This window comes from Brachypodium distachyon, chromosome 2, assembly GCF_000005505.3.
Source record: "Brachypodium distachyon strain Bd21 chromosome 2, Brachypodium_distachyon_v3.0, whole genome shotgun sequence".
Classification (NCBI taxonomy): domain Eukaryota; kingdom Viridiplantae; phylum Streptophyta; class Magnoliopsida; order Poales; family Poaceae; genus Brachypodium; species Brachypodium distachyon.
In genome coordinates this window covers 52,663,962-52,685,273 of record NC_016132.3, presented here as the reverse complement: position 1 = coordinate 52,685,273, position 21,312 = coordinate 52,663,962, and the positions used below count along the sequence as shown (strand labels likewise).

At 48.3% G+C, this 21,312-nt stretch overlaps 5 protein-coding genes and 1 pseudogene across 8 annotated transcripts; 2 read left to right on the top strand and 4 right to left on the bottom strand.

The window, feature by feature from the left end:
• Positions 1 to 207: 207 nt before the first annotated feature.
• LOC100841933 lies at positions 208 to 1,798 on the bottom strand (annotated as a pseudogene).
• A 2,647-nt stretch (positions 1,799 to 4,445) lies between these two features.
• LOC100841628 (abscisic acid receptor PYL4) lies at positions 4,446 to 5,740 on the bottom strand. The gene has a single exon (XM_003567191.4). It carries the CDS (start codon positions 5,313 to 5,315, stop codon positions 4,674 to 4,676), a length of 642 nt encoding a protein of 213 aa, XP_003567239.1. The 5' UTR covers positions 5,316 to 5,740; the 3' UTR covers positions 4,446 to 4,673.
• A 1,825-nt stretch (positions 5,741 to 7,565) lies between these two features.
• LOC106866205 (exocyst complex component EXO70B1-like) lies at positions 7,566 to 13,665 on the bottom strand. 4 transcript variants are annotated; one of them, XM_024459287.1, is made up of 4 exons: positions 9,945 to 13,665; positions 8,811 to 8,887; positions 8,612 to 8,734; positions 7,566 to 7,725 (listed from the first exon to the last, which is right to left on the bottom strand). In XM_024459287.1, the coding sequence occupies exon 1, from the start codon at positions 13,371 to 13,373 to the stop codon at positions 11,460 to 11,462; it is 1,914 nt and encodes a 637-aa protein (XP_024315055.1). In that variant the 5' UTR covers positions 13,374 to 13,665; the 3' UTR covers positions 7,566 to 7,725; positions 8,612 to 8,734; positions 8,811 to 8,887; positions 9,945 to 11,459. The 4 variants fall into 4 exon arrangements, with proteins under 4 accessions (XP_024315055.1, XP_024315056.1, XP_024315054.1 ...); XM_024459288.1 differs by having other exon boundaries at positions 8,612 to 8,887; positions 9,945 to 10,047; positions 10,129 to 13,665; XM_024459286.1 differs by having other exon boundaries at positions 8,612 to 8,887.
• Positions 7,748 to 9,457, top strand: LOC100821288 (GDSL esterase/lipase At1g58430). Its single transcript, XM_003564470.4, has 3 exons — positions 7,748 to 8,531; positions 8,644 to 8,899; positions 9,225 to 9,457. Exons 1-3 carry the CDS (start codon positions 7,935 to 7,937, stop codon positions 9,410 to 9,412), a joined length of 1,041 nt encoding a protein of 346 aa, XP_003564518.1. The 5' UTR covers positions 7,748 to 7,934; the 3' UTR covers positions 9,413 to 9,457.
• Positions 13,666 to 14,259: 594 nt separating the features above from the next.
• On the top strand, positions 14,260 to 15,388 carry LOC100820987 (PRA1 family protein B2). Its single transcript, XM_003564469.4, has one exon. It carries the CDS (start codon positions 14,317 to 14,319, stop codon positions 14,986 to 14,988), a length of 672 nt encoding a protein of 223 aa, XP_003564517.1. The 5' UTR covers positions 14,260 to 14,316; the 3' UTR covers positions 14,989 to 15,388.
• A 700-nt stretch (positions 15,389 to 16,088) lies between these two features.
• On the bottom strand, positions 16,089 to 18,582 carry LOC100845885 (laccase-3). The gene is made up of 5 exons (XM_003564465.4): positions 18,392 to 18,582; positions 18,124 to 18,275; positions 17,773 to 18,017; positions 17,527 to 17,655; positions 16,089 to 17,420 (listed from the first exon to the last, which is right to left on the bottom strand). Exons 1-5 carry the CDS (start codon positions 18,482 to 18,484, stop codon positions 16,339 to 16,341), a joined length of 1,701 nt encoding a protein of 566 aa, XP_003564513.1. The 5' UTR covers positions 18,485 to 18,582; the 3' UTR covers positions 16,089 to 16,338.
• Positions 18,583 to 21,312: the final 2,730 nt, after the last annotated feature.

Genomic DNA, 21,312 nt, shown 5'->3' with positions numbered 1-21,312 from the left:
TTTAGGATGATGCTTGTTCCTCGTTCTTTCACTTTCGACTTTTCAGTTCAAGTGGGGAACTGTTCAGACTTCAGAGAGGCGACGGCAGACATAAATTGTTGACGATACATCTCTTATGCACAGCGGCCATTTATTCAGCAGAAAAAACTGTCACACTGCAGTTCCGGAACCTGGCATACAAAAGTATTATTTGCTCACAGGCTAGTACTAGATATCCGCTTTGCTCCTCAAGCAATCCACGGTGTCCCTTATAGTTTTGTCAAATGGAGTGAAACGAACACCCAAATCAATCAATTTCTTGGAGGCAACCTTTGACCTCATCACCCATCCTTGTTTGTCCTCCTGAATCCTGATGCGAAACGAAGAAGTTAGCAACAGTATAACATACAGCATCTGATGACTGATGGAGAATGGATCGATTGATGTCGCCAATGTGTAGATGTATCACCTGTGGACCGGGAATTCGGGATAAAGAGTAGCAAGCCTATGGACGAAATCGACGAGACGTTCGGCGGACTCCAGGCACAGGTGGCGTCCCTGCGCCGACGGGTTTTCGTAGAGCACCGTCAGAGATTGTGCCACATCTCTGATATCAACACAGCCAATGTAGTAGGGCTCCATCTCAAGCCTCTGGCCTGTGTAGAAACCAAAGTTAGGTTTTTACGCATTGCATTGCAATGCAAAGTGCTACAGGGTTTGCAAGCTTTGTGATGTTGTAGATAACTGACCTCCCAGAAGCTGTATCAGCAGTCGGAGACTCGAAGTAGCTGATGGAGTCAGCGTCGGGCCCAATACCAGAGATGGATTCAGCACGACCAGATGCAATCCTTCCTCTGCGGCCAAGTCCCATGCAGCCTTCTCTGCCAGTGTTTTAGATACGTTGTACCAAAGCTGCACCCCAAACAGAAGAAATTAACACACAAGTGCTTGACTCAAAAATCAGTATCTAAATGGGATCCTACAAGCTGCATCTACTGTGGTTTCTTTCAAGGGTGGTCCAGGTTAGACGTCTAGAAGTTCGACAACAGAGAACGTACAGAAACAAGGGTCGCCATTATATACCTGAAGTATCTTGAGGAGTTCAACGTCGGCCCAGGAATCCTCGTCTACGACCTTGTCCGCAGGCCAGTCAGGATTCGGCACCATAGCAACCTGCGACGACACCATGACAACACGGGTGACACCGAAGTCTTTTGCGGCACGGAGGACGTTGAGCGTGCCATTAACCGCGGGCAGCAGCAGCTCGTTCTGCGCCGGCCGGTCACCACCAAAATCAGTTGCTGAAGTCTGAATGAACCGTGCAGCAAGCCAGCAACTGAGTTACGGTACAGTACTATGGATGAAGAATTTGCCTCGGGATCTTGCGTGGGGTGCACTATCACTGTATCACAGGGGAGGCCAGGTGGAAGACGCCGTGGACGCCCTCAACCGCCGGCCTGACGGAAGCAGGGTCGAGGAGGTCCATCTGGAACAGCCGGAGCCGCGCGTCCGCGCCATCCAGAGCCTGCAGGTGCTTCGTTTCGCCCTCGTCCTCTGCAAGAACAATCCGTTCAAACAATCAAAATCTTGATCCCGCTCGACGGATACCTCGGGACTCCCGGACACGGCAGCCGGGAGTTTTGTGCCTGCACATATGGTCCTGCGGGCACAATAGAGGGGAAGACTGGAAGAGGCCTGGTGAGAGTTTGTGGCCTCGGAAAAGAAGGGAGAGGAGATAATGGGCTGATTGGGCTCCTTTATCTGCCACGCGTGGTTTTGGGCCAGACTGGGCTAAGGAATCTCGGTCTCACTTACCCATCGCCTTCGGTTCTCCAATGCTCGGCTTCCTTTTTCCGCAACCGCAAGGTTCTGTGTACTGCGTGGTTACGCGTTTAGTTGCCCAGCGCGTTTAAAATCAACTTACAAAATGGAAACGACTGTAAGAGTGTTTATTTTTTACATTTAAAAACAATAATACTTAAATTTATCTAAATATGGATGTATCTATACCAAAAAAGTGTCTAGATACATGTAATATTTCGTCACTTAATATGAGACGGATGAAGTACGTGACAATGACAATGATGTATAAAAGGATAAATCTTTCTTCCCAAAAGACGTGATTGGTTCGATGAGGTGTCAATGTTTGAATTGATAGACGAATGATATGATAAAAAGACATGCCTGGCTTTACGAGGTAGTATGGTTTGCATGTAAAAATTAATGCAAAATTTAACGCATGAGCACATGTATGACTTGTTGATCCCACACAAATTCGATACGGCTATCAATAATAGTGACTTAGTGAGGTGGAAACACAAATGTGTAGAGAAATATAGTAGTGCGGGTTAGCTGTTTTATAGACAGAGAAGATTTCGTAGTTCCATCAGATAGATCCATGAGAGAAAAAGTAATTGAGGAAAACATAACCAAACTTTACCACTGCTGCTGGTTGACCGCCGAATCGAGTTACCGCTGAAATACGACACTTTCCTTTGCCAATTTTCACATGTTACACTCTCTGCGGCAGATTTATGCTAGCTAGGCATGCTTCTTTCTGCACTTCGGTTAAGTTGTTTGAGAAAATATTTGATCTTTTTGATACATCATGTCTACAACGGAGATGAAAGGACGAAGAAATTTTTACCACAAACATGTTACTCCCTCCGTTTCATAATTCTTGTCGAAATATTACATGTATCTAGACATCTTTTAAGAATAAATACATCCAACTTTTGACAAATTTGAGACAAAAATTATGTAACGGAGTGATAGCTAATAAGTGATTTTCTTTACAAGCTAGGTCGTAAGTCTCTTTAGAAGGCTAGCTAGTAGTCAACAAACTGTGGTGGCATGTGTGGAACCGGAGCAATATTTGAGTGGTATATCTTTACAACCGACGTTCATATTTGGAACTGACAAAAATAGGTAGTGCTATGTATGAAATTTTCTCTACGCTGTGAAGAAGAATTAAGGACTGAACGACGATCCATCTACCACGCATACATCCAATGTATCCAGTGGAGTTTGAATCAGAAAGCCAGGCAAGCTAGTGACAAGTCAATGCAAAATCAGAGAAAGAAGTCGCGGGAAGCACTACAAAGCTCAACTTTTCCAGTGTGCATTTACATTTCAATCTCATCACATCTTCCTGAAGGCATGACAATGCTCGATGCTGATCGGCCGATCGGGTCGTCGGGACTTGACATCACCCTATATATGCGCGCGTATGCCGTGAGGCAAATTCACACTCCACACTCCGGCGTGCATGCATCACTGAACTGGCCACGGCACGGTGGCCGGCAATCTCAAGTCTCCGAGATAAATCGATCATCTCAATCCTTCTTCTCTCTTCGCGCAAGGTCTCGAACATTTTTCACCCATGTATATATATCAGCATGCCGCCAATAAAATGGCCGATAAAACATCACGTCAGAACTCGCAGGAATAAACGCAGGTCGCGCGGTCTTTCCTTGCTCTTTCCAAGTTAGCTCGATCGGTGCGAGTATGCGACCCTTGCAAAATTATGTGTATTAGTCAGCAAAATATATACAGTAGCGCACATTGGTGTTATTCCATTAGCTCAAAAACTAAGTAATAAATTAATTAACTCGGTAGCCGTAAATATATACTAGTGCACATGACGCCACTGATTAGCTAACAACGACCAGAAGCTGGGGACATTGACATGAATGCATTAGCTCGACCAGATTCCACGAACTTACATCGGACAGAAAGACTTTTTTTTTAAGGAATCGGACAGAAAGACTTGTAGCGAAGAAAAAGGGCAACTTGCAAGATCAAGTGTGCTCACCATAAAGTATCTTTAGGCAAGTTGGCCAAAGATGAAAGATTAGTCCCAGAAAACATTGCAAGGTGTTATATTTTTTTGATCCAATATTGCAAGGTGGTACTAGTTTTCTCGATCGGAAGCCAAAGAAAGGTGTATTCATTTCTTCCCGTAGAGGGTGGCGGCCGGTTGTGTTTGTTCTTGTGACTTTTCCTCAAAGAAAACAACGTTCTTTAATTCAATTTCAAACGTATGGGAGCCGCGCAAGTGGGCTCTCAAGATGGAGAGAAACGAGGGACTAGTTGGAACCTGGAAGGTGCAGTGCAGAGTGAGGCAGGCTAGTCGTGATCTCTGTATATTTTGCATCACTGTCCAAATACAGAGATGGTTGATCTTCAAGAGAGCGTTAATTTCCACGCGTGCGAGTCGCGCAGGTAGTCAGTCATTCAGCAAAATTGCGCGTTGGAGATATCGGGACCAAGTAAGAGCACAGCAATACCTAAATCTGTTTGGCATATTTGGTGTACACGGTTCACTTGCGTCGGCACAACTCGCCTGTCTGTTATGTGGTACAAGCACGCACGTATAGCTGAATGAACTGACGTCTAATACATTCTGCTTGCTAAGTTTTAAGTAGGGAGTAATATGCAGCGAAATGAGTAAAAGGCACGGTAAGTGCACATTCCACAACCCAAATTAGTTGAGAACCAGTAATATGTACGTCTTGCACAGAACAAACAGGGTGTATATCACATAACAGCATGGCCTAGATGCATCAGCGGTGCCGCACATGCATGTCAGACAAGTCAATTCGATCAGAACCCCCAACCGCGTGCGTGTGCATGCCTTGGCATGGTACCTGCAGCTAGTCTGGCCTGCCGGGTGCCGGGGGGCACCGGGCGTATCAACTGACGCGCGGCGACTGCACTGGCGCCAGCGCGAGCTGCGCCTCGGCCTCGGCGGCGCGCGCCAGCGACAGGAGGTTGCACCGCACGATGGTGTCGACGAACACGCGCGTCTCGTCGCCCGTGTTCCCCGGCGGCACGTCCACCACGTACGACTCCACCACCACCGAGACCGGCTTCCCTGCCCCGCCGGCCACGGGCACCTCGCTGACCGTGGTCACGGACCGGTAGTTGGCCAGGCGGTGCTCGCCCCCGACGATCCGGAAGCTGAGCACGCGCCGCTCGTCGTCCAGGACCTCGAGCCGCTCGCGGCTGCACGTGGCGGGCAGGCCGGACACCACGCGCACCTCCCGCACCGAGCCCACGCCCACGCTGCCGCCGTCTTCCACGAGGCGGCAGCTCTTGACGAAGCGCTTGTACGCCTGCGGCCGGTCGAAGCGCCGCACCACGGCCCACACGGCCTCCGCGGGCGCCCCGATCGCCTGCACCACCGCCGAGCCGCACTGCCCCGCGCCGGCCGCGTGCTCGTGGTACCGCGCCACCTCGGCCGGCAGCGGCACCGCCAAGGGCGCCTTATTACGGGCGGCGCCGACGGTCCGGCTGTGCTGCGGCGGCGACGGGCGTGTAGCTGTGTACGGCATTGTATGGGCCGGCCAGAAGCTAGGTGCTCTGCTCTTGGGTTCTTTTGTCCCTGGGGAGAAGAAATTGAGGGGAGAGTGGGGGTTATTAGGAAATTTAGGATTAGGGAAGGAAGTCGATCTAGTCAGATGTAGGCAAGATGCTGCGGATGGTTGCAAGTTAAATACGCCTAGTTGATTTGTCTCTAGGAGGTTTACACTTACACTTGCTTTCGTTTTTCTAAGCAAGTTGATGGGATACTTTAGTTTTTTTTCAACAGATATCTTTAATGTTACTTGGGAGCTACTAGTGAAACAGGATTTTTTTTTTACTGTAGTAGTGAAACAAGAAATTGATGGTTTGGTAGAGAGAAAATTTCATGGGTAATTGGATATCACCGCATGGCAAAGGAAAAATAGAGCCATGAAAACTTAGACTGGCCGGGCCGGCCCACTATTGATGTTAGCCCCAAGAAACAAAAACCAGCTCGTGATAATGGGTCCACGTAAAGGAAAGGCCTGTCTAGGGAACGACAGGCGACGGAAATGCATTGCAGTCTTGCAGTCGCCTGGCGCCGAAGCCCGTGTCAGGGCGGTGGGTGGGGTGGGGGGCAAGTGGATCGAATCCGTGAACCGAGCTTTTCTTGTTTGAGGTGAATACACCCATTGTCCTACCGTTTTTATTGTTGCGGTATCAGTTTAGTCTTAAAATTATGAAACTGAACACTTTAGTTCTAATTTTATGATAAGTGGTGCACGCGAGGTCTTAAGCTCGCTTGGACACGTCTGACTCGCCTACATGGCACGTTGACCGCGTACACGTCGGCTCAGGGCATTTGGCGGGAGTTTTGCTACCGCGACGATAGAGATTTTTTTGCAGAAACCCCCCAATAAAAACGTGGCCATCTTCCTCCCTATGTTTTCTCATCCTTTCTTCTCAGTCGTCGCCGCCGCCGCCATGACAACAAGGCCGATGGCCAACTCCTCTGCATCGGCAAAAGGAAGGAGGATTCAACCCCTCTTGCATTAGATTCAAGGCCTTCCTCAGATGCTGCCCTTCTTACTGTGAAGTGCTTGTGCCCGTGATTTTTTTCCTGCAAAAATCCCCACCCCCACAGCGGCAAAACTCCCGCCAAACGACCTTGAGCTGACGTGTACGCGGTCAAATGCCACGTAGCCGAGTCAGACGCACCCGAGCGAACTTAGAACTTATCATAAAATTAATACTAAAGTGTTCAATTTCATAATTTTAAAACTAAACTGACACTGCGACAATAAAAATAAGACCGCGGGTGTATTTACCCTCTTCTTGTTTACCCTCTTCTTGTTTTAGAGCTGCCGTGCACGGCTGGACCCCGAAACGGCTTATCGCGTCGACACCCCAGATGCCGACGCGACCCACCGACGCCCTACTCACACAGTCAGCCGAGACGAGTCCTTCGTCGGTTGCCAAGTTCTGGACTTCTATTGAGCGCCCGTGTTTCACGCGCCCGCGCCAGATAGCGGATCGCCGCCGCCGCGTCCGTCGATCCACCACCGCTGTGCCGCCCAAAGGTTCAGAAAGGTGGATCGTTCGGGAGGTACATGGCGTCAAACTTGCGCATCAAACGCATCAAGTTGGCCTCCGTCAGTGTTGCACGCAAGTGGCATGACGTGTTGACACCTGCTTCTTCTTCTGCCTGCAATTTGTCACATTTCTTGTTGCTGCGTCACCTGTCAAATTCTGGAAGTGCCCCATATACGTTCCAAGTTCCAATAGCCCGTGAACTTGCAATTTGTCCCCATTCTAAGACAAAACCTTCGTCGTTACGCTATCAACAAAAAGTCACAGGGATCCGCCAATCTGTCATGATACCCCCCCACACACCCCACACACACACACACACACACAAACATAGTGTCGTCCTTATACGGCATACAGTTTGTCGCCCAGCAAATATTGATCTGTAAGTTGCTTTGCGTAGCAAATAATCTCTCTTCCACTCAGAAAAATAAAAGATCCTTTTTGTTTAGTGCGTGTCGCTACTATTTTTTCACCCAACACCATAGGAATAAGAACCAAAATACGTATTGTATAGTACTTAGCTTAACTAGTCATCTGATTTCCTTGTAATTATCCGCTGTACGATTGTGACTCTGATCTCAGTAATGAAATCTGAGATTCTGCCGAGAACAAGAACAAAAACAGTTACACCTATCACAGGGGTCGAGGGCAAACCACAGAACACCGCAGGCACACACCATGTGAATTAAAAAATTGCCAGCACAAGCAGATTTCGCACAGAGTTCAGTGGAGTTACTCCAACGTCAATTAACATTACTGCCATAAATGCATCAGCGTGATTGCTCTGCTCCAAACTCTCCATTCTGCAACGCAATCAGCGAAAACTTGCATGCGGTGCACATAGAGTACTACTGGAGTAGGATACGAATCCTGCCAAAAACAATCAGACCAAGAGTCAAGGATAAGGCATATTTCATGCAAGAAAATGCTGCAGACTGATATCCAGAAATATATGCATTAGATACAAAAAAGAATCAGCTGGATGTTTCCCAAATTTATCAATCATTGATGACCTCCTGCAATATAATAAGGTTAAGGACTAGTTGCAGAGGATTAAAACCCAGGCAAGCATTTCTCTGATGGCACACCCTCTTCTTCTCCTACTGCTCCTCCTTGCTTCCACAACCATTTCTTCATCCAAGAGAATTCAATCAAAGTTCTCGGCTATCTTCTACTTTGGAGACTCTGTTCTTGACACCGGCAATAACAATCATATCCCGACTTTGGCTGTGGGAAACCATTTCCCTTATGGGAGGGACTTCCCAGGAAGCAAGCCGACAGGGAGGTTCTCAAATGGCCGGCTTGTTCCAGACCTCCTCAATGAGAAGCTGCAGCTCAAGGAATTCTCACCACCGTTCCTGAAGGCGGGGCTGTCCAATGATGATATCATGACAGGGGTGAACTTTGCATCGGCTGGCTCAGGGTTTGATGAAAGGACGTCGCGACTGTCAAATACTCTGCCACTGTCGACGCAGGTGAACCTTTTCAAGGACTACCTCCTCCGGCTCAGGAACATTGTTGGGGACAAAGAGGCCTCAAGGATTATTGCCAACTCTCTGATATTTATCAGCTCAGGAACCAATGATTTCACACGTTACTACCGTTCATCAAAGAGAAAGATGGACATTGGTGAATACCAAGATGCGGTGCTCCAGATGGCACACGCTAGCATCAAGGTAAAATTAGGCAGTTCCTGAGTTGTTTCTACTAAGCTATGTTCTTCTAGTTCTCTTAACACGGGTTAAACTAGGCATACCTTATCTTTCAATTCCATAAACTGGAATGCAGGAGCTGTATAACCTTGGGGGGCGAAAATTCAGCTTGGCAGGCCTTCCTCCTTTTGGCTGCACACCCATTCAGATCACATTAAGTGGAGACCCTGAGAGGACATGTGTGGATGAGCAAAACAGTGATGCCCGGGTCTACAACTCCAAACTTGAGAAGTTGCTTCCTACATTACAAGGCTCACTCTACGGAAGCAAAATTGTATACTTGGACGCATACGAAGCTCTCATGGAGATCCTTGGCAACCCTGTTAAATATGGTAAGTTTTCCATTATGTATTTACAACTTATCTAGTTAAAATAATCACCTGCAAGTTCATTTGTAATTAGTTGTGAAGAAAAGCAAGAAAACATTTTAATCATAGATACTCCAAGTGCTAAAACACCACGAAAACATCTTAAGCGATGCTAAACAGAATTAGCAAACCAAGTGCTAAACTTGGCTGCCAACATCTAGAATCTGGCGAAAACCAAATATCAAACAATTTTATGGCAGAAGGCAGAGTTACCAGTTTTGCTATTCATGTGACGCTGTCTGCTTTCTTGTAATTATAGCAGTTCTCACCAAGTTTGCCATGCCAACAGGATTTACAGAGACAACGCAAGGATGTTGTGGAACTGGGCTCACAGAGGTCGGAATACTTTGCAATGCATTTACTCCTACATGCGAGAATGCGTCATCTTATGTATTTTACGATGCTGTGCACCCAACAGAGAGGGTTTATAGGATAGCAACAGATTACATACTGAAAAATGTTATTCCACGATTTTAATGAATAAGATGCTCAAATAAGAATTTTTTTTCCTTCTTGCAATAACCTTTTATTAATGCATTCAGCCCATCTTTTTAGGCTTTTGCTTGAAGTTCACTCTATACGAAAGAGTCGTTCGAATGCGTAGCATCTACCATGTTATACATAACTGGCAAGAAACCCATGCGTTGCTGTGGACTAAAAATATAGTACAACATGTTTACAATACTAATTACTCCATCGAATTGAGGTTCTGCTCAGCATAACTGTGAATTCATGGTAGGTGTTTTTGGATTTTTTGCAAAAAAAATTTAAATAGGTGGCGAGCAATCCTGTCTCAATCTCAACCGTTGGTAGAAAATCAGCGAACGGGATGAGTATAGCAAACGGACCATCAACATCAACTTGTTTGTTTATAGGAGTGAAGATATACTCGGTATAGTCAGCAGATGATGTAAGAAACAAAATTTAAGAAGTTGACAAGATAAACTGTGAATTTGATTATACACTTGAGATGGCTACACAAGGAAAATGACTAAATGAGTATTCTTACCTCATGTCATTTCAGATCTGTCACCTTTGAATATAGGAACCTCTCAAGTACTGAATTCTCTGTGCAAGCAATAGAATAGGATTGTGGAATCTAGTCCAGTCATCTGCAGTTCAAAAAGTTGACTAGTTCAAATGTTCCATAATTCATACTCATAACCCTGAGAGAACAAGGTTGCAAAACATACCTCTGTGGAATTCTGAAATTGGGTATGCAAGATATTGTCTATCTATTGCTGCACTAAGATACGTACAACTACATCTCCACATAACGTGTTCCTGATATCCTAAAATAATATATAATTTTAGAAGACTATTATTTATGTAAAAGGAGCAAGGGTTTGTGGCTTTGTGCAATCAGCATATATGCACGAAGACAAAGGATTCAGTAATAAATAATACAATATTCGGTGAAGGTCCATAAAAGGCAGGATAACAACATTGATTTTCGTTGAATAATATACTTGCAGATATATTCTGGCAATTGTAACCTTTTGACTTTTCTTTAAACCAAAACACTGAGTTATTGGTTTACAAAAGGTACACCGCACTATTGAAAACTAGAGGACACGCTTTCAAAAACAGCGAACAAGTATACATGCTGTGCGGTTCCAAATTTGCAACAAATTCAGGGGTGTGCTACTGCTACATACTTTCAAATCTGTAGTTGCAGTAATCAAAGAAAGACAGGTGTGCATGCATGTATATCCAAGTTGTGTCCACTTTCAGTTATTCAACTAGCTAGCGATATCCTGAAATTTGCAGGTACCAAGTACGCACTATGCATTGCCAGTCGCTGGTTGTGTGTCTATGATTTTTCTACCTTCTGGATGTGGTACATACAGTGTGTAAGCAAGAGGTGCCCTAAGTCATAAATTCCCAGTTGTAGAATCATCCACAACACCTTTCTAAAAACGAACATTACAACAAAAGTTTATTTCAGAAATTGGATTATAGAAGTATTGAAGATTTATAGAACACGGCAACATAATGCAAGAGAAATACACATCCATCTGTTTAAGGGTACCAACCAACAGGAGATGAGAGACCAGAGTAGTTTGCCAAAACTGGTGTGCTTTCTATGACAGGGGCCTTATTACTTAACAGTCTAACCATCATAAAAGTTGGGTCACACAGACATCACAATAGTATAAGCCTGACTGATCTGAAATCAAGATAGGCCCTTCCCATTTATCACTTGAGTAGCGCACTGATTTTGAAACAAAACACTAAGCAAGTATTTGAAATATGACAAATAGGTGAAAAAGAAGACTGATAATATTAATATGTCAAATAAGATTACCATTACCAACTGATAAAGAAACACCTACAGTACTTTACACAGTTGGAGAAGCCAATGGTTTGTCCATCTAGTATATAAAGCCCAACCCAATGGCCAAACATCATCAAACCCAGAATGGCACCCTTATTAGTGAACTTCAGATATCCACCGCAACAGCAAATTAGTAATGACACTGAAATCACAGCTGCAACGTCATAACATGCTACAATTAACCAATCATTTGGCAAATCCTTCAAACAAATGTTGGATGCATGCCTCGATATCCTCTGGGGTATACTTGATGAACAAGTCCTGCTCAACTTCTTCAGATGATCTCAACCTCGCAATTAAGCCCTTATATGCAGGTATCACTGAATCTGCTATTGCTGCCCTGACATCCGCACGCAGCTGCTCATCTATGACAACCCACTCCGACTGCGCTGCACGAATTTCCTCCAAGTAACTGTTGAACATCTGCAGTTTTTGAAGCATGGCCTTCGCAGGGAGACTATTAAACCCAGAACCTCCAGTTTGTAGCACTGACATCACCTTTGACCAAGCCCCACGCTGGTACTCCATACTCCACCGGCGCACTCTACTCGACATCTGCTTCATCCACTCATCACCAAGCAAAACCCCAAGCTCACTGTCATTCACTTTGTGAATGATGTACTTGCCATTATTCATCAAGAAGATGGAAGCAAGTGGTGGGTCCCTGTATATCTTAGATTTGGCTTCCAAATTCTTGTGAAGCACATCCATGATCCACGCAATGTGCACGGCGAGCGACGAAGTGGGGCGATCAGGATCAACAGCAACACCAAGAGCACCCAAGTCACCTTCCATCACCTCTTCCAGTGTCTGTCTAGAACCACACGCGGCACGTAGATAGTTCATAACATACCGAGTGATTGGGTGTATGCCACCACCAGGCACAGCAACACGGGCTGGGTCACGGCGGATAAGATTTTCCAGTTCCATGAATATACCTTTGATAGAGGAACCGAGAGTGTTGCATACAGCAGAGACCTCGGCACGAAGCGCTGCAGAGTAGGGATCCGCGAAAACAGGATCGAGGTCAGGGAGGAGATCACGCACTGCCTCATACATGTCGATGACACGAAAGAGGCGCTCTGGTGCGCGGCTTGCAGCAGAAACTGCATCGCCGAATGAGATAAGCTGCAGCGCTTGGGTACGAACTGCAGCAACAAAGGCGAGGTCGCCATAGGGGGCGAGGCCATCGAAGACACGGTCGGAGAGGCGGCGCTCACTGGGGATCAGGATGCGGAATACCATCTTGAAGGCCGGAATCCATCGAGCAATGTCGAACTCCAGTTCCTCCCAGGGTAAGGAGTGGACCTCATCGGAAGTGCGCGGACGGATGCCGAGGCGCGCGACGCTCTCATCGATGAATCCGCGGCGCGCGGCCGCGTAGGCCTCAGCGCACTCGCGGCCGAAGCCTGCGTCCACCATCCGCCGTGCTATCTGGTGCACGTCGGAGACTGACCCCGGGGGGAGAGCGTCGATGACCACGTCGAAGTCCGAGACTGGCTTGGCGATTGGGATTGGCTCGTCGCCGTAGCCGTCATCTGCGTCGTAGCCCTCGTCCTCGCTCTCCTCAGAATCGAATCCGCCGGGCGCCGCTGGCGCCGCGTCGTCGGGGCGCTCGATTAACGCCCGGAATTCGTCCTCCAGCCGGGCCATGCACCGGCTCAGCAACTCGTCGGCGCGGTCGAGCAACCCACGGTTGGTCCCCGCCGCGTCCAGCTCTTGCACGGTGCCGATAAGGTCGTCCACCGCCTCCAGGAACGCGTCGGCGTCCGCGGAGTCGGCCCATACGAGCCTATCCATCGTCACGAACTGCGAGATCTGCCGGTCCAGCGTGCGCACGGTCCGCTCCAGCGACGTAACCGGCGGCATCGGCGCCGGGGCCGAGGGCAACGCGGGCGGCGGCGACGAGGCCGGCATCGAGTGCTCCCCAGCTCCTCCGCCGGCCGCAGCCGCCGCAGCGTAGAGCTTGTCGAGCGAGAGACGGCCGTCGTAGTTGGAGAAGACCTTGAGTATGTCCTCCGTCATCGTGCCAGTGCGGCCTAGGGTCTTGGCGATGTGCTGCACCGTGGCGAGCAGCTTCTCCTCGCCGTCCTCCGCCATCGTCCACGGGAGGAACCGAACTTGCGGGTGGCTCAGGCTAGGGTTTGGTCACGCCGCGTGGCCGTGGAGCTCGGGGTTGGGGGGTGAAGACGCGGCGGTGGTCTTTGGCGAACAGCGACGACTCAATGGACTGGTCGCTCAGGCGCCCACTGGAGACAGTGACACCGCTGTAAATTGTAGTCCACACATGAAAACTACCGTCCACAAGACCACATGACCAAATCCACGGTGGTAGCCGTAGGGTGAGGGTAATTTCGCGGTCGATGGTGGAGTAGAATTTAGAATAGCTTTGCCCCGATGGACGACAGGTCTCGGGAGAAGTAAAAGATTGGAAGACTTTCCTGAGACAAAAAGAAAAAATGGAAGACTGGGTACTGGGTGGGTGGGTGGCAAAGCATAAATGTAGACAGGTCACAGCAGCAACACCGCTCGGTAGACGTGAGGGCTTTAAATTCTCACTGACAGGTCGGGCCACAGCAACGAAGTAGGGTTTTGGTCATTCTTTTTGGGGAAGGGTTTTGGCCACGTTGAGACGGAAATCATCACTTAAACGGCCCACATTGCCTTAGGTTTTAGATTCGCCGCGGGTTGTTTGGAAGCCCACATTGCCCCCTTTCTTGGGCTAGCCCAGTCAGATGCAGGTGCTATCGGGCTGCCATGAAGGCCCGGTTTCAGTGGTTCCCATATTATTTGCGGTTTGATCCGGGCAACGGGTCAGTCAGCCTCGAATCTTGCCAAAAAAATACTCGTAAAAGAAAGGGAACAAATCAGGTTCGAATCACGACACGTAAACGCCAATGACTTGTGGGCCCACAATTAGCCAGAGACGCACTGTGAGGTGGAGACGGGCGCAAGACCACCAATTCCCGCAACTGCATAAAAGTGCTCGCCCATCCAACGTGCTAATCAATCCCGAATCTAGAATCCTCCCGCAACAAACGCCATGGCGTCTGCATCGCCGCCGCAGCCCTTGCTCCCAGTGACCAATCCCTCCTCCGGCAGCGGCGGCGGCGGCTCGGGGCCGTCCTCCGGCAACGGGCTCTCGGAATCGGCGCTTGCCACACCGGCCTTCCGGCTCTTCCTCAGCAGGGTCTCCGACACGGCGCGGCGCTCGCTCGCGGACCGCCGCCCCTGGACAGAGCTCGTCGACCGCACGGCCATCTCGCGGCCGGACTCCCTCTCCGAGGCCACCTCGCGGCTGCGCCGCAACCTCGGCTACTTCCGCGTCAACTACGCTGCCGTGGTGGCCTTCTCCCTCGCGGCCTCGCTGCTGGCGCACCCCTTCTCCCTCCTCGTCCTCCTCAGCATCCTCGGCGCCTGGTGCTTCCTGTATGTCTTCCGCGCCTCCGACCAGCCCGTCGTGCTCTTCGGCCGCACCTTCTCCGACCGCGAGACGCTGCTCGGCCTCGTCGTCGCATCGATGCTCGCCTTCTTCCTGACGTCCGTGGCCTCGCTCATCATCTCCGGCCTGCTCGTCGGCGGCGCGATTGTCGCAGTGCACGGCGCCTTCCGCATGCCCGAGGACCTCTTCCTCGACGATTCGAGTGCTGTTTCCAGTGGCAACACTACCAACAGGCTGCTCTCCTTCCTCGCGTCGCCCGGATCTGGTGTTTGAGGCAGCGGGAGATCTGGTAGGGTTCTTGCCTCGGCCAGTTTATTTCAAGTCTGAATTGGTATAGATCTGGATCCGTGACTATAGCTAATTGCTTCTCACTCCGGTGGTATACATATCGACTCGGTATGGATATGGAGATCTGATTTTGGTTTTCATACGTACCTCCAATTATGCAAAGCCCCCAAGACTTGTAATCTTAGATTTAACCAGCTGTGATGAGATGACTGGTAAAAATTATCAAAATGATCTCTGCGCCTTTTGAGTTTTGACACAATTGAACATCAGAGGTGTATGGTTTTCCTTGCGTGACCTGTAACTTTTTCTTATTACTTATGCCAACTCATTGTGGTCTCTGAAATTTGTCGTTGTGGTGAAACACTGAAATGTTTGCTTTCATTCATTTGTATTGCACTGTGGTCTGATCGAGTGGCTGTGCCTGTTTGTGTTGACCCCGCGTTGGTAACACTGAAATGTTTGCTTTCATTAATCTCCAGAACCTATAGTTTGATCATGTTAATGGCATAAAAGGCCAGTGTTATCCGAAGCTAAATGTTGCTTTCTGATGTGTCGAAATTGATTGGTCCTGTTATGTTGGAGCATGTTTCAAGAACCTTTGGAGCTGAATGTAAAATAATCCACCAGTGGCTAGTATTGAATCCTTATTACTAGTAGAAATTTGCTTCCATTTGAGAATTAGTCAGCTTGTCTGTTGAAAGTTAAAACAGAAGCTGAAGTTATATACTTCACCTGTGTCAGCTCGTATATTTCATCTGTGTCAGATGTTGAATTAATTGGATATGTTCGTATATTGCTCTTCTGTTGAAAAATTAGTCAATCACATTGTGTTATCATAGAGGCCCTGAAGTTCTTTTTCATTGTGTGTAATATTGCGGCTGGAATTTTTAGGCTTAACCTGCCAAGATTTCTAGTCCAGTTCTTGGAGTGGGACATGTTTTGAGTTAAAAGGAGTAACGGATTGTAAATGCAGTGGTTCTACTGCCAAGATGATCTTTAATTCTTTCTCTACTTGACTAAATTCTATAAGAATGGTGACTAATTATTGATATCGAAAAAAAAAAGCTTTGAAATCTGCACGTCGATTTTCTGTTGCGCCATCTGTAATAATCGATTGGGTTACATCTGCTATACCAAATAAAAGTTTAATTTTAAATCTTTAAATAATAAGCTGAGGAATCACTGAGAATTACACGAATTTACAGGGGAAAGACACAAACCAAGCTGGAAAATCGACCCCCTAGAAGAAATATCACAAATACCCCCAAAAAACAGCAACTGGGTACACGACATGAGCAGCCTTCAAAAGTCTTGTGTGGTATCTTCTGCTGATCATTAGCACATCGGAAGATCAACTGGAGGTGCCTCCAGTGTCTGCAGCTTGCCATACCCGTCCTCCACCAGAAACGCCATTGCCAGGCCCCAGGTAATGTGCACGTCGAGATGGCAATGCATGAGCCACACCCCTGGGTTGTCGGCACGGAACCGGATGACCGCCCAGCCGTTCACCGGCACAGCCACCGTGTTCCGCTGCGGTGGGTTTTCGAGGTTGAACTTCTCGGCGTCCTTCTTCGCGTCGAAGTTGCCAAATCCCTCGGCAAGGATATAGAAGTCATAGCCGTGGAGGTGGATGGGGTGGTTCTCTGGCGTGACGATGCTCGTGTCCTGCAGGACAATCTGCACCACGGAGTTATACCTAAGCTTGTATAGTTTTGTCGCCGGGATCGGCTGCCACAGGCTGCGGCTGACGTTCTGTGCTGTGTAGTCGAACTGCACCGACGGGTAGGCCGGGAAGTCGGTAGTGAAGACGTCCGGGATGTCATAGTAGTGCGCATGGAGGAGGGAGGTGGCCTTTGGGAAGACGAAGGAGATGTTGTTCATGCTGGCCGTGAAGCGGGTGTTGTTTGGCGCGCCGCATTGCTGCCCTGGCTTGCAATTGAACAGTCCGAGGCCGACGGTGAAGAATAGGTTCTCGTCGACGGGGCTGGGGATCTCGACTTTCCGTGGACTCTTGATGCCCGCCGCGAACGCCGTAGCAGCACTGGTGTCGTTGAACGCCGGGAGGGTGGGGAACGCCGGGCGGATCGCAGGGCCGAAATCAGTGCTGCAGCCGCAATCGTACTCGAGGATGGCGGTGGTGGTAGTATTGTCGAACGCCACGCCTTGGGTGGTGACGTAGCCACGCGCCGCGATGTAGTACCGGGTGGGCGCCTGGTCCATGGTGACGAGGACGTCGGTGGTCTGGCCCGGCGCGATCATGAGCACCGAGGTGACGAATGGCTCGGTGTAGGACGCGTCGGCGCCGACGACCGTCATCTTGTGGTTGGCGATGGAGACGAAGAGCTCGTGGTTGAGCGCAGAGTTGATGAACCGGAGCAGGGCCGTCTCCCCGGGCTTCACCGAGATAGCCGTGGTCTCTGGCAAGAATAAAATAAAATAAAATGCAAACGTCCATTGTTATAGAGATTGTTTGGTTGTGTTGCCTAACGCAAAATGACATGCGGGTAGGTGAGTGATGAGTACCTTCGCGGGAGCAGTTGTAGAGGTCACCGGGCTGGCCGTTGACGGTGAAGGCGTCAGAGACGTTTGGTCCCCCGCCGGTCCTCTGGGCCTCCCGGATGACATCGATCGGGTTCGCGTCCCACCATTCCCCTGCATGCCCATAACATCAGTCTCGACATGTTTTTCATCCGGTTCAGAATATTCAGATGCTAGTAATTCGAACAGAGACCGGATCATTTGTTAGGAGGGTACACGGAGTTTACGTACCGAGCATAAGTGGGACTTCACGGGAGGGCTTCTCGAATGGGTACGCCTTGTCCTCCCTGGGTCGGATGATGAGCGCGCCGTAGACGGTGGCTCTGAGCCAGGAGCTGTGCGCGTGCCACCACAGCGTGCCCTCCTGCCCCTCGATGGTGAACTTGTACTTGTAGCTGCCGCCCGGCTTGATGGGGCACTGCGTCACGAACTCCGGCCCGTCCGCCCACCCTGTCCTGAACTGCCTGATGCCGTGCCTGCACACACGTACACGCAACAGAACGAGCTCCAGTCAGTCAAAAGCACCCGAGCGCATTTACCATTAATTCGAAGCGATCGATCCAAGTGGTGCTAGGAAAATACCAGTGGATGGTGACGTTGTACTGGGCCTGGTTGACGACGTTGACGACGAGCGTGTCGCCTTCCCGGACCTCCAGCGTCGGCCCGGGGAACTGCCCGTTCACCGTGATGATGTTGTGCTCCTTGCACAGCCTCTTCACCGGCGTCTCTTGGACCTTCATTAAGTTGACACCACCACACGCAGAAATGGTCAGAGCGCCGTACGCAGACACATGGAATTAACACGTACGAATGGATAGATAGACAGGGGCATGGACATATGATCACGTACGATGAACTCGTGGTGGTGCACTTCGGCGCTGGCGAGCAAAGCCAGCGCGAGGCAGCTGCACGACAGGAGAAAGAGCAGCCGGGAGGACGCCATGGCCGGCCGATTGATCGAGGTTTAGGGAGTGATCGAGGGGTTTGTTTAGAGGCTTTTTTGCTTGAATGCCTCCGAGTTGGCGATGAGGCTCACACGGTCAGGGTTAACGTATATATAGCGTTCGAAAGAACAGGGTTTCAAAGTGTGTTCGTCAGGCTCCTGCCGGCCGGCAGGGTTGGTCGATAGGTTGTGATTTTCTGCGTGGCGAACCTGCTTTTTGGCGGCAGCCATGCATCAGAATTCAGATTGCCCCTGCTCCGTGTTCGTGCGTTCAACCCTGCAGATGGTTTGGTGCACCCACTGGGCCTGCCCCCGGTTGGCGCATTGCAGTAGTTTCAGAGAAGAAGCTACTTGAGGCATGACACGCTTCTGGCTCTGGGTAAAAAGTGTGCTGCTTCCCACCGTGCTTTTGATGTCACATCTCATTCGGTTATCCGCTTAATTTGCAGCGAGCCTAGAAACATTCTGGTTCATTTGATGCTCCGTGCGTAAATCGTGATTCTCGTTGATGGAACCGTAGATTTTTTTTTTGCAAAAGTAAATAAATAACCCCACAACTTACCCCAAAAATCCATACGATCGCCGGCCACCTGTCCCAAACTCTTGTTCTAGATTTGTTTTTAGTATTTGCTCCTGTTCTTCGTGTGTGTTTTCTGAGGGATATCTTCGACCTTTACATGCATCACTATGTTCAGAAGGTACAGTGATCAATCAGCATGTTAATGCATCGCCAAGTTCAACGTTACAGTGATCAGCAGAGTTAGTTAACCGTTTTTTTGTCCTGATCAGTTAATCTGCCGCCATCAGAAGCGAGCAAATTATAGTTTGCTGAAACTTGTGGGCAAAGGAACCTAGTGTTGAAATTCAATGATTAGGAGTCAACTGTGACAATTTCTATTAGTCCTTTTCCGCCCTATGAATGGTTGGCCAAATTAAATGGCTACCATAAACTTAGCAGATGGAACTTTGTCAAAATATTTATGTGCTCACGATTGCACCGGATCGGAGTCCTTTTTATTGAGTATTGACTTTCGTACAAAAGAGGTGGATTTGGTAACCTACATGTGTTTGCCAATGTCGATATTTGTTCCAACAAATCTTCCCGATCAATCTTCTGAGGATGACAATAAACCGAATCTGATTGCTCAGTCCAATTCAACGCCTCTTGCCTTGCCTTGCTCTTATTAGACGAAGGGACTTGGAAGCTAAGACTGTACGCATGCAAGTCAGTGATACAACATTTGAGCGATCTTTAGAAGAACTCTCCAATCTCCCATATCCCTTAAAAATTAGCCTTAGGAGATAGGAGTACGTATTAATTAAGCTCTAACGAGGCATCCAGTCTGAACAATATAAAACAATTAAGCGCCTAAATTTATAAAATTGAATGCTCATCTCAGAAACAAGAAGAAAACAAATTCAATGTTCTTTCTGAACTGGAGTATATTGCAGAAATTATCAAATAATCACTCTGTTTCAGCAGTTGACATGAACAATGGCATTGCTAGAGAAGCTTTGTGCCCCAACTTTACATGATTTATTTCTAAATAGAAGCTTTGCAGGCGTTGCATTTCGCCGTCATGGACCGGCCATGAGGCAGGTCCGGCGACCTGGCGCGTCCAAGGACTTCCACGATCACTGTGCAAATGCGTCAGAGGATCTATCTGGTGAGGTAGGAATGGCAGGTGGGAACAACAAAATTGTGCAAAACAACAACCCTGATCGACCCCCAAAGCTCCAACCAACTGGAGTAGAATTCCACGTAAAGTAGCTGGACATACAATCATTTCTGAGAGTGCCACTCGATGATTGTTATCTTTCTCTATGGGCTATGGCCTATGGCATGGCGCATGTGCCTAATTTCTTTTTGGCAGAAAGGCTTTGGAGGTTGGAGAAAATTTGCACATCCTCCTGTTCTTGTCCGGCTATGCCTGAACCTTATTTTAGTAAGGGTTGGATAACGCAGGCTATTTGCCTATGAGGCTATGAGTCTTTTAGTACATCAAATGATCATTGTACTTATCTAAGTATGACTTGGGATTGAATCAATCTTCTGCTTTACAGCTTGAATGCTACAGTTTGGGTTCTGACTCTGCTGATTGAGTTTGAACTTTAAATGTTTATGGGTGTAGTTCGTGTAATAATTCAGTATAATTCCAGAAGTTTTCTTGTGTTATACCTGCAGTTCTCCAACTCTTTTAGGACCTGTTTGGTTGGTGCCTGAGGTCTATGCCTGAAAAATTGTGGAGCCTGCCGTCGGCCTGAGAAATTGTGCCTTCCTGCCTGACCAAACTAGACTGACGTTTGTGTGTTTGGTTTGGAGCCTGAGCCTGAAAAGAATCAGATAGGTAATGAAGACAAAAATTTCTCTGCTAATTGCTCTGGGGTCTGCCAGGCAGTTTGTTGCTGCTCCCAGGCGTCCAAAATCCCAAGTCTGAGCCAGGCTAATCTACTTCTGTCCTGTTGTCATGCCCGACTAATCACAATGTTTCATCCATCAATCCAGGGCACCACATTAGAGCAACTCCAAGAGATCCCCTAAATCTCATATATGGGGATCCCCTATCCCATTTAGCCCCCCCCTCTCACAAATCGCAACTCTCTTCGACAGATTACCCAAATCTCATTCCCTATAACTCACTCTTCTATTATATTCATACCTTCCAACCTTTTTTATAAACATCAATATTTCAAATGAGTTGATTTGAAATCGTATATTTAAAACGCTTATATTTGAAATTAAATTGTTTTAATTTATATTTGCAAATCTGCAATGGCCGGCATCAATCGCCCCTCTATAAGTGCATCAATCAAGTTAAAAGCAAACA